This window comes from Salvelinus alpinus, chromosome 11 (assembly GCF_045679555.1).
Source record: "Salvelinus alpinus chromosome 11, SLU_Salpinus.1, whole genome shotgun sequence".
NCBI lineage: Eukaryota > Metazoa > Chordata > Actinopteri > Salmoniformes > Salmonidae > Salvelinus > Salvelinus alpinus.
Genome location: NC_092096.1, coordinates 55963072 through 55975556, shown reverse-complemented (window position 1 = coordinate 55975556; position 12485 = coordinate 55963072). Strand labels below are relative to the sequence as shown.

The window sequence follows — 12485 nt, the reverse complement described above, 5'->3', positions numbered from 1 at the left end:
AACATTCACATGCAACACCATGGGCCAGAAAAGGTTAAATACATTGGCCATGCTGTCAATCCAGCATGACTTCTGCCCATTCAAAACAACTGGAAACTGGGAAATCTCAGACTTCAGTGAGTTCTAGACAACTGGGATCTCGGGAAAAAAACGAGCTATTTTTGAGTTCGGACCTATAAAATGTGTGTGTGAAAACAATTTCTAAGGTACATACATTCAGCAGGGCTGCCAACTTTTGAAGAAACTTGGAGTGAGATTTGCTATGTGAATTTCATTGTCTCCTTGCACAATCCCTAGAAGGGGAACTTGGAGAATGTTACTATTTTAAAGCTCATTTCCAGCAATTCTATGTATTTTGCCATGGTTTATGCCCAGTAGCGATTTTTTTTCATGTAAATCTTGGTGGGGCAAACTAACCCACATTTTTTACGGGATGCATGCCAGAAACGTCACTACATAACACAACACGAAACAATACATTAATTGCACTATAACGGTGATAAACTGTGCCCACAAACTGTTAGGGCCAACATAAAGCTGTCCCAACAGCAGAGTCCCAACAGCAGACCCAACACCTTACCACTTCTACACCTGGCTATCAGCGGAGCCTTGTCTGGCTTCGAAACAGTTCATTCAGCTTCATTTACTGCCTTTAAAAAAAAACATAGCTGATATAGCTAACTTGCTTAAACAAATGTGGTTTCTACTGACAATTGAGATGTACAACATATGGCATAAGGGGACGACGAGCAGAGGAGAGGCAATCCGTAATTTCGATTAAGACATTAATGAGCGAGCTAGGACGGACCTAGTCAATCTAACTATTTATTCAGCACTTTTGAAATGTACAGCAATAGAATTCAGAACATGGCCCGTTCTTACATTATTCTCCCTGTACACCAAGTCAGAACCGTAGGATAATAAAAAGGGAGCCCATAAGCAGACAATTAATGCTCTTACAATATTCAATGATTACATTTCTCTAAAACAGGCTATAGGCTACATGTGCACCACCAAGTCAGAACAGTAGGCTAAATTATGAGGGGAAAATTGACCAAATTATTAGGGTGAGGCACATGGGCTACTAACAGCTTACTACACAACATACACTTAGTATTACTTTCTTGGCTACAGTATACATATCTCCCTGGCATATTACACAATTTATGCAGCAGCACAAAATACATTTTTGGTCTCACCTTGTTGTGCTCACTTGAACAGGAAGGTGGCGCGGTGGACCTTTGTTGGCAAATTTTGTCATCAAAGTCTGGCATTCCCTGGATTTCTGGTGGTTTCAAGACAACTTGGAACTTGGGGAAAAAAACTAAGTTGAATCATGATGACGTCAGTAATCTTCAGGTTGGGGCTCTAAAAAGAGGCCCGAGTTCCTGACTTGCAAAAACTTATTTTCCCAGTCGGAGCTCGTTTTTTTCAGAGTTCCCAGTTTTCTTGAACTCACTGATGTCTGAGATTTCCCAGTTCTGAGTTTCCATGTGTTTTCAGCGAGGCTGAGCTCGGCATAAGTCATGCTGGATTGACAGCATGGCCAATGTTGAATGTTTATCCTTTTAAGCTTGGAAAAGAGACCCTTAAACCCAGACTTGGACCACACACCCACTTCACTGAATAGCAGGCTAGTGATTGCTTTGCAATGCTTGCAGTTAGCCACTGATTCCTTCCAAACTACTCATTGTTGAATTTGCAACTTGTGTAATGTGTCCAATGAGCACCAATGAACACCGATATGTTTTATCTATAATTTCTCTTCATATAACAAGTATTGAAAAGGATTTGCCAGTAGATTGTCGACTTGATTCATGATGATGACTGCTAGCTTGCTAGCTAAGATTTTGAAAGTATGATGTTGACATGATCAGTCCAATCAAAACTACTGTAGATATATATTGTGATTTGACATAATTTTATCTGTGGCCAATGACCTTGAGGCTCCTTGGATGAGCACTTCTAATGTACCTCTATGGCAGCACCCAAGGGTTTGAATTTTCAAGCTCTATGAGTGACAGAACACTGAGCCAATCACGGTGCAACTAGAGAACATTAGCAAACGCACCACCACAGAAAGCACTGAGCTAGGCTGAAACACCTGCATTTTGGAGCTGCCTTACTCAAGAAAACAAAAAAAGAGAACACGTTTGTATGCAGCTTTATTAACTCAATGATGATATTTTTTACATTGTTTGAAAACTGATATGTGACATATATTAATGCCAAAATAATATGCAAAACAAGCAACAACAACAAAAATATACACATTACCAGTTAAAAGTTTGGACACGCCTACTCATTCCAGGGTTTTTCTTTATTTTTACTATTTTCTACATTGTAGATTAATAGTGAAGACATCAAAAGTATGAAATAACACATGGAATCATATAGAAACCAAAAAAGTGTTAAACAAATCAAAATATATTTTATATTTGAGATTCTTCAAAGTAGCCACCCTTTGCCTTGATGACAGCTTTGCACACTTCCCACTGAGATAAGGAGACACCAGATACTGACTGTTACTTCTGATTTTGACCCTCCCCCCTTTGTTCAGGGACACATTATTCCATTTCTGTTAGTCACATGTCTGTGGAACTTGTTCAGTTTATGTCTCAGTTGTTGAATCTTGTTATGTTCATACACATATTATTTATGTATATGTGCCAGAACATACATTTTGCAACTCCTATACCTCCAAGATTGACAAAAACAACACATTGACTGCTTGGATAGGATTTGCCGTTTTTGATAATAGTTGTCCTTTAATTATCCTTTACATGTATAAATTGTATAACAAAACAGAGTATACACATATTTGTGCTACAAATGGGTGGCACTGGGTCTGATTGGCAGGATTATTTGAAGAAGAACACGGGTGCAACCCTCAGATCACAGTGTGCACTGTGGGGCTACATACCAAATGGCACCCGATTCTCTATATCAGGGCTCTCCAACCCTGTTCCTGGAGAGCTACCCTCCTGTAGGTTTTCAATCCAACCCCAGTTGTAACTAACCCAGTTTTGTTTATCAACCAGCTAATTGTTAGAATCAGGTGCGCTAGATTAGGGTTGGAGTGAAAACCAACAGGACGGTTGCTCTCCAGGAACAGGGTTGGATAGTCCTGCTCTATATAGTGCACTACCATTAACCAGGGTCCATAGGAGTCTAGTCAAAAGTAGTGCACGATGTAGGGAATAGGGTGCCATTTGTGACGCACATTAGAGAATGCCTCTAACCTCTGTTTTACCACTTCTGTTTAGCTTAGCATGAAACCAGGGTTCTACAACCACTAGCAACACCCATATGCAGTAGGATTCTTACTAGGCTCCTATTAGCCTGGTCTCAGATCTGTTTGTGCTCTTGCGTGCTCCATTGCTGTCATTGTCAAGCCAAACTTGACAATGACTGCCAGTCAGTTGGCATGATAGTATAAAGAGGCTTGGACTCAGGCTCCTATCAATCAATATTTCTCACAGCCAATGATCAAGACTGTCATTTGAGATGTCATTTGAAATTACATGTTTTATGCCGCCGTGCCTCAGCAACAAAAACAACTAAAAATAAAAGCGTGTACTGTATGACAGAGTGATAGACTGTTTCGTCAACATGAAAGAGACGGCATTGGTGTTTCTCTACAAGTAGGGTGAGTCAACATGTTTTTGTACTTGCATGAACGCGGCGCGTAGAACAGCTTCTATCCCCAGGCCACAAGACAACAAAATAGCTAACAGAATGGCTACACGGACAATCTCAGCTGACCTTTGTATTTTATGCACACGCGACACTGACACTCCAACACACACAAAACACGCACACACATTTATTCTGACTCTACACACATGCACATATAATCATCATATAAGCTGCTGCTACTCTGTTTATCATATATCCTGATGCTTACTCACCTTACCACTATAGATATCTACCTCTATCATTCCAGTGTCCCTGCACAATGTAAATATGGTATTGGAACTGACCCTGTATATAGCTTCTTATTTTCTTGTGTTCTTCTTATTTTAATATCTTGTGTTTTGTTTTTTTGTTCTATCTTATGTTATTTTTAGTGCTACACTGATTTTGATTACTGGATTGTTGGGTTTGGAGCTTTGTTGAAAGGCATTTAAAGTTTCCACACCAATCATTGCGACCAACGAAGCCAGCAGAAAAACACGATTATTGCAGTAGTGTCTTGCTGTGGTCTTCAGCAATCTCTTCATCAACATTTCCAAGAAAGTGTCTATTTGTGTGTGTGTGTGTGAGAGAGAGAGAGCGAGAGAGAGAAAAAACAGAGACTGAATGCATCAAAAGATTCATAGAGCGTATCAAAACGACAAGGTTACAGTGAGGAATGAGGAAATTAAGATTTTTTTCAATCTGTCAAAAGCTTATCTTCCCCTTGTTCAACTGACTAGTAGGTGTGAATGTAGGTGCGTCAGTGCGTTTGAATACACACCCATCATAACTACACTCATCACAACCAGCGCAACAAGTCTCACAACGTGAACTCAGCACAAGAAACACTGTTGCATCTCACAGCGGAGACAAAAAATCTCAGGTAACGTGTGCTTTTATTTGTAATCCATTCATTTTAAATGTTTAATTCAAATGTACTGAAAACAATATTAAACGCAACATGTAAAGTGTTTTATGAGCTGAAATAAAAGATCCCAGAAATGTTAGATACGCACAAAAATATTTATCTCAAATGTGCACAAATTTGTTTTACATCCCTGATGGTGAGCATTTCTCCGTTGCCAAGTTAATCCATCCACCTGACAGGTGTGGTATATCAAGAAGCTTATACTGGGGACAATAAAAGGCCACTCTAAAATGTGCAGTTTTGTCACACAACACAATGCCACAGATGTCTCAAGCTTTGAGGGAACGTGCAATTGGCATGCACATCGTCCTTAGCAGGGTCTTGACCTGACTGCAGTTCGACGTCGTAACCAAATTCAGTGGGCAAATACTCGCCTTCGATGGCCACTGGCATGATGGAGAAGTGTAATCTTCATGGATGAATCCCGGTTTCAACTGTACCGGGAAGATGGCAGAAAGTATTTATGGCATCGTGTGGGCGAGCGGTTTGCTGATGCCAACATTGTGAACAGAGTGCCCCATGGTGGCGGTGGGGTTATGGTATGGCCAGGCATAAGCTACAGACAATAAACATAATTTCATTTTATCGATGGCAATTTGAATGCACAGAGATACTGTGAGATGGCCATTCATCCACCACTACTACCTCATGTTTTAGCGTGATAATGCACGCCCCCATGTCGCAAGTTCTTCCATGGCCTGCATACTCACCCATTGAGTACGTTTGGGATGCTCTGGATCAACGTGTAGGACAGCGTGTTCCAGTTCCCGCCAATATCCATCAACTTCGCACAGCCATTGAAGAGGAGTGGGACAACATACCACGGGCCACAATTAACAGCCTGATCAACTCTATGTGTAGTAGATGTGTCACGCTGCATGAGGCAAATGGTGGTCACACCAGATACTGACTGGTTTCCTGACCTCGCCCTTTTACCCTTTTAAAGGTATCTGTGACCAACAGATGGATATCTATTCCCAGTCATGTGAAATCTATAGATTAGGACCTAATTCATGTATTTCAATTGACTGGTTTCCTTATATGAACTGTAACTCAGTAAAATCTTATAAAATGTTACATGTTGCATTTACAGTGGGGCAAAAAAGTATTTAGTCAGCCACCAATTGTGCATGTTCTCCCACTTAACAAGATGAGAGAGGCCTGTAATTTTCATCACAGGTACACTTAAACTATGACAGACAAAATGAGAAATAAAATCCAGAAAATCACATTGTAGGATTTTTAATGAATTTATTTGCAAATTATGGTGGAAAATAAGTATTTGGTCAATAACAAAAGTTTATCTCAATACTTTGTTATATACCCTTTGTTGGCAATGACAGAGGTCAAACGTTTTCTGTAAGTCTTCACAAGGTTTTCACATACTGTTGCTGGTATTTTGGCCCATTCCTCCATGCAGATCTCCTCTAGAGCAGTGATGTTTTGGGGCTGTTGCTGGGCAACACGGACTTTCAACTCCCTCCAAAGATTTTCTATGGGGTTGAGATCTGGAGACTGGCTAGGCCACTCCAGGACCTTGAAATGCTTCTTACGAAGCCACTCCTTCATTGCCCGGGTGGTGTGTTTGGGATCATTGTCATGCTGAAAGACCCAGCCACGTTTCATCTTCAATGCCCTTGCTGATGGAAGGAGGTTTTCACTCAAAATCTCACGATACATGGCCCCATTCATTCTTTCCTTTACACGGATCAGTCGTCCTGGTCCCTTTGCAGAAAAACAGCCCCAAAGCAGGATGTTTCCACCCCCATGCTTCACAGTAGGTATGGTGTTCTTTGGATGCAACTCAGCATTCTTTGTCCTCCAAACACGACGAGTTGAGTTTTTACCAAAAAGTTTTGGTTTCATCTGACCATATGACATTCTCCCAATCTTCTTCTGGATCATCCAAATGCTCTCTAGCAAACTTCAGACAGGCCTGGACATGTACTGGCTTAAGCAGGGGGACACGTCTGGCACTGCAGGATTTGAGTCCCTGGCGGCGTAGTGTGTTACTGATGGTAGGCTTTGTTACTTTGGTCCCAGCTCTCTGCAGGCCATTCACTAGGTCCCCCCGTGTGGTTCTGGGATTTTTGCTCACCGTTCTTGTGATCATTTTGACCCCACGGGGTGAGATCTTGCGTGGAGCCCCAGATCGAGGGAGATTATCAGTGGTCTTGTATGTCTTCCATTTCCTAATAATTTCTCCCACAGTTGATTTCTTCAAACCAAGCTGCTTACCTATTGCAGATTCAGTCTTCCCAGCCTGGTGCAGGGCTACAATTTTGTTTCTGGTGTCCTTTGACAGCTCTTTGGTCTTGGCCATAGTGGAGTTTGGAGTGTGACTGTTTGAAGTTGTGGACAGGTGTCTTTTATACTGATAACAAGTTCAAACAGGTGCCATTAATACAGGTAACGAGTGGAGGACAGAGGAGCCTCTTAAAGAAGAAGTTACAGGTCTGTGAGAGCCAGAAATCTTGCTTATTTGTAGGTGACCAAATACTTATTTTCCACCATAATTTTCAAATAAATTCATAAAAAATCCTACAATGTGATTTTCTGGATTTTTTTTCTAATTTTGTCTGGAATAGTTGAAGTGTACCTATGATGAAAATTACAGGCCTCTCTCATATTTTTAAGTGGGAGAACTTGCACAATTGGTGGCTGACTAAATACTTTTTTGTCCCACTGTATATTTATGTTCAGTGTAGCTGAATTCCAGAATAAAGACTCATTTTTGGATCTGGATCTTAAGTGTATTTAACTTGAAATGTAGGCTTACACAAAAGCTCTCAATTTGATATTAAAGATTTGGAAAAGGTCTACTATAGACTACATTTTCATCAACACATGAAAGGTAGAATGTGATTTTGTGCGATGGCTTTCACCTTCACAGGCAAAGCCAGCCTAAAAAAGTGTTTACAATGAGAACAGAGGATGTGGAGAGAGTGAGATGGAGAGATAAACCACATCTCTCTTTCTTATTAGTTTGAGATGGCAGGGAAATGTTTTCAAGCTAACTTTTTGTACAGAAACCACAATGACTAATAATGTGTTCAACAGTTGCACAACAGTATCACCTGTCAAGTTCGTGATCATCATGACTACTAACAACATTACAATCCTGAATGCCTCTTTGTGTTTTCTTTGCAATGTTGGCCACAGGAATTCCGAGCCAAAGTGGACAAAGTGTCAGAACCAGAATCTGAAAGATGACCACTTCCAGCAGCCCTGTCTACTGCCCTCTCATCCAGGCCATGGTGAACGTAAGCGTGCCATCCAACTCCTCGGCCAGGGTGGGGGCTTTGAGCCTGGTTACGGTGTGTCTCCACGGCCTGGTCTCCTCCTTCGGTATCCTGGAGAACCTCCTCATCCTGGGGGTGGTGGGCTTCCGCATCCGCCGCACAGTCATCAGTGTTTGGATCCTCAACCTGGCTGCCTCGGACCTCCTTTCCACAGCCTCCCTCCCCTTCTTCACCATCTTCCTGGCCCGTGGAGGCACCTGGACCCTAGGTGCCACCTTCTGCAAGCTCCACTCCTCCGTCTTCTTCCTCAACATGTTCGTCAGCGCCTTCCTACTGGCAGCCATCTCCCTGGACCGCTGTCTGGTGGTGCTGAAGCCCGTCTGGGCCCAGAACCGGAGGAATGTACGCCTGGTCGGAAGAGTGTGTGGGGTCATCTGGGCCATGGCAATACTCTGTACGCTACCGTACTATCTGTTCCGGGATACTATTCGCCGACATGACGGGCGGGTCATGTGTTACTATAACTTCGTCCAGTACCACCTTGTTAGGGAGTTCGACCTAAGAGAGCTATGTGAGGCTCGCCAGGATGCCCTGGCCTTCTCTAAGCTCCTCCTGGCCTTCATACTCCCCCTGGTGGTCATTGTGGGGAGCTACGTGTTGGTTAACATTGGTATCACGCGGCGTGGCCTCAGAAGGCGCTCTTTCCGCTTTGTGCGGCTAGTGGTAGCGGTGGTAGTGAGTTTTGTGGTCTGCTGGGCTCCGTACCACATCTTCAGCGTACTGGAGGCTGTAGCCCATTACCAACCCTCCCTCCGGGGCCTCGTATCCCACTGCCTGCCCCCCGCCGCCAGTCTAGCCTTCCTCAACAGTGTGCTAAACCCCATCCTCTATGTGTTCAGCTGCCCGGATTTGTGTGGTAAGATCAGACAGTCTCTGGGAGCGGTGCTTGAGAGCGTGCTGGCGGAAGACCTAGGGGAGTTCTCACGGCGACGCAGCACCCAACACTCCTCTATCGGTGCTTTATAGCTGCTGCTGAGGGGGATGAGGTCCCACAACAACGCCCCCAGCCTGAGAGGAGAAGACTCCAGGGCGGAGGAGGAGCTGGAGCCGGAGTAGGAGAAGCCACACCCTGCTGACTGAGAAGTCTGTCAAATTTGGTTCCGGTCCAGGTTCTGCAACTGTGGGATACATAAAGATCGATTGATATGTCATGGAATTTTGAATCAGTATCATGTACAACATACACCCAGAAGTACTGAGGGACATATTTTTTGTGTTTTTACAACGCTTCTCATAGCGTGTTTAATCTACTGATATGTAGATCAATGTGAACTGTAACGTATAGGCTCAGCTGTACGCTAGTATGGTTTTATATTTGCTTGTAGATCTTTTTTACGGTACTCATTCCGAATAGGCTAAATACATCTGGTATATTTCCGATGGTCTTGTCGTTCAGCCTTGACAGACAATCATGAACATTAAAATTTTCCACAAAACTGCATGACGGTCACTTGATTTCAGCTCTACCAGTGAACTGAGAATGCACTGGCATCCCGTTATTCAAACCTCTGCTCTGAAGCTGGACAACCTTTTACTGTACTGATTAAGAGAGAACAGCTGCGAGGAATGGTTTGATTCTGTACATGTGTGTTGGTATATATTTCAGCAGCTGAGGATGGTATACTTTTTAAAGATATATCTGTGATGAATAAATCATGTATTTCAATCGACGTCATTTACTGCGATAAGCAAATGAAAGTATAAAATCATGAGAAGCAAACAGTCAAGACATTATTATTATAGTGCATTCATATGACAGTAGTAACTGAGGCAGCTATGGCAGTGCATCAACAGGTAGAGAGGACGGGCACAGCAGAAAAGTGAAGGAGATGGAACGCTATTTCCAATTTCAGCCAGCAACATACATGCTCTTGCCACTGGGTGGCACAACTGCTGCTTTTTTCCCCATCACTAATGCTCAGCAGTCAAACCAGTGGAGTCAGTTCCTTGAGCAAGTCCAACAAAACACAGTAATAGACTGTCTGTATGTCCAGTCTCGCTACACAATGTTTCCTCCTGCTGAATTCAAACTCATCAAGGAAAAGGAAACTAGAAACAAAATACAGATTATCCAGGTTATTTCTTCATTCAAAAACAGTTTGTCCAATCGAGTGTTTTTACACATTGTCACTCGGATCAGGATTCCCTCTGAGACTGAGTCTGACCTGTTTGGGAGCTGTGTGCCCCCGTCCCAGACAGGGCGTTAGGGACCTGCGGAGCTCCAGACGGGCGTTGTGACACAGGAAGATGTAGAACAGAGGGTCCAGCAGAGTGTTGAGGCTGGTCAGACCGTAGCACAGCCGGTAGCACAGGAAAATGGACCGTTCCAACTCGCAGGGGTTGTCTATGAGGAGGAGGGAGACAAAACGGTACCCCCCAACCAGATGGTAGGGTCCGAAGACGACAATGAAGATGACGGTGATGACGACAAGGATGCCAGTGATTTTGTGACGGTCCTGGTTGGAGACGGAGGGCGACTGTTGGAGGGTCACCCCAATGCGGGCGGAGGTGTAACTGAAGAAAGTGAGAAAAATACAAAGGTCAAGGGTCATGTGCGTATCAGATAAATATGTTAGATGTGACAATTTGACAAGACTCTTCTGATAGCCATACATACTTTTCCATGCAAGAAAATGTTATTATGGTGGTTTCTAGTATCTATAGTTACTACATGTATATAAAAGCAACTTAATGTTGGGTGTCTAATATCAACAAATATAGACAAATTGTTATTGAAAAACATTAAAGGGACATACATTTTGAGGAGTACAGGCAACATTCCTCCTTTTCCTCATGAAATCATACATTCAGACAGCCAATCATTCCTCATACTCAGTTTCCCACTCACCCCAGTATACCACAGGGCAGCAGGAACCCCAAGATAACTGTAGCAATCTTAAAGTGGGCATATCTGAGGCTGACGGGGTACTGCTCCAGACACAGCAGCCTCTCTGCGTCGAACACTGATGGAAGCAACCCCCCTAAACAGAACAGGAAGGTCAGCGTCCAGACCGCCACTCCAGACACTGCCGCCACCCGCACCGTCCGCACGCCACGACTACTCAACGGGTGTACTATCGCCAGGCAACGGTCCAACGCTATCAAACAGAGGAACACCACGCTAGCGTAGACGTTGACGTAGAAGACGTAGCCCACAAACTCGCAGGCGGGGCGGCCGTAGGGCCAGCGGTGAGCCCCCTGGAGGTAGAGGATCCATAGGGGGAGGGTGAGCAGCTGGAGGAGGTCAGAAAGCAGCAGGTTGAGGATGTAGACCAGCTGGCAGCCACCCCCACCGGAGCGGCCCAGTTGGTACAGTCCCCAGAGGGACAGCAGGTTGCAAGGGAGACCCAGTGAGAAGGCCAGGCTGTAGATGTAGGTGAGACCAAGTGTGTCAGTGTTCAGGGGGAGGTTGCAGCTGTCACTGTTGTTGGACATGGTCTCTGACAGTCTCTGGGTGAGGGCCGGAACCCTCAAAGTCCTTCTACAAGAAACCAGGTGCTACAGTACACAAGTGCTTATATCACCCTCTGATACGGATCTATATTCCCAGAGAGAGACGGTGGTGTGAGAGTCTCTGCATTTTACATCCATTAAATTAATTCACAAATGCAATGGTAGAATGGTAGAAAGGGTGAAAATAGATGTGTTTGACCGAGGAAGTTGTCTCTAATCGAAGTCATCCATAAATTCATATGCTTGTGATCTGTCCATATTGTTTCTATTAGCTCCCAGAGTCAGGTGTCCAGCACCAATATCTTGCTCTGCTTAGGATCTATTGATTGGGTGTCTCTAGTCCTTGTGGAAAACCTGAGGAGAATGATGATGAAGATGATAAAAGGATCATTTTACAACATTCAATCAGAACATTACGCATGCATGTACAATACAACCATGTCAACAGGTGCAATGGTGCATGGTATTCAAAGGAAAACGCACTCAACTAAAGCATGAAAAAGAGATTTAGCACAAGGAAACATTTTGAGAGTCTTTTCACTCACCTCTCCCATACCGTTCCACAGAACCCCTTCTTCCCTCAATCTGCTTGGTGATCTGTGCAGCACAAAGTGTCTGCGTCCTCTGAGGGAACACAGCGTCTTAACCCCAGGGCCTTGTCTGTTCTCTGATCGTTTCCCTAGACAGGAAGCCCACTTCTCCAGGCTTTAACAGCAACATCCTGAGAACACAGGAGAACGCCTTTCTCCTCCTGAACAAAAACACTCACTCCTCTCCTCCCTCTTCCCTCGTTCTCTGACCGTTAGAGGAGGAGAAAGTGAGTGAGAAGGAGAGGGGTGTTATGAGTGTAGGAAAGGAAATTAAGAAATTAGGTCTATGGGGACCAAGGGTGGTCATTTGGGTGATGTGTCATTGGGTAGTTCTCAGGCCCCCTTTGTCCTTACATAATAAAGGTGTAACTGAAATCAGTAATCTGATGAACTGTTATGGATTCTCTTCTTCTAACAATCTGTGAGTTTGTTGTTGGTTGGAGAAACAACTGAGATCTTTTGTTTAGATTCTATAACATATTTCCCTTTTGTCTTCTCTAAAACAATGCATTCCTCAGAGGTGTGTGTGTGCAT

General features: G+C 43.8%; 2 protein-coding genes across 2 annotated transcripts; one reads left to right on the top strand and one right to left on the bottom strand.

The window, feature by feature from the left end:
• The first annotated feature begins 4423 nt into the window (after window positions 1–4423).
• On the top strand, window positions 4424–9617 carry LOC139534471 (prostaglandin D2 receptor 2-like). The gene is made up of 2 exons (XM_071333644.1): window positions 4424–4561; window positions 7769–9617. Exon 2 carries the CDS (start codon window positions 7816–7818, stop codon window positions 8872–8874), a length of 1059 nt encoding a protein of 352 aa, XP_071189745.1. The 5' UTR covers window positions 4424–4561; window positions 7769–7815; the 3' UTR covers window positions 8875–9617.
• A 9-nt stretch (window positions 9618–9626) lies between these two features.
• Window positions 9627–12234, bottom strand: LOC139534472 (probable G-protein coupled receptor 132). The gene is made up of 3 exons (XM_071333645.1): window positions 11907–12234; window positions 10757–11715; window positions 9627–10422 (listed from the first exon to the last, which is right to left on the bottom strand). Exons 2-3 carry the CDS (start codon window positions 11341–11343, stop codon window positions 10026–10028), a joined length of 984 nt encoding a protein of 327 aa, XP_071189746.1. The 5' UTR covers window positions 11344–11715; window positions 11907–12234; the 3' UTR covers window positions 9627–10025.
• Window positions 12235–12485: the final 251 nt, after the last annotated feature.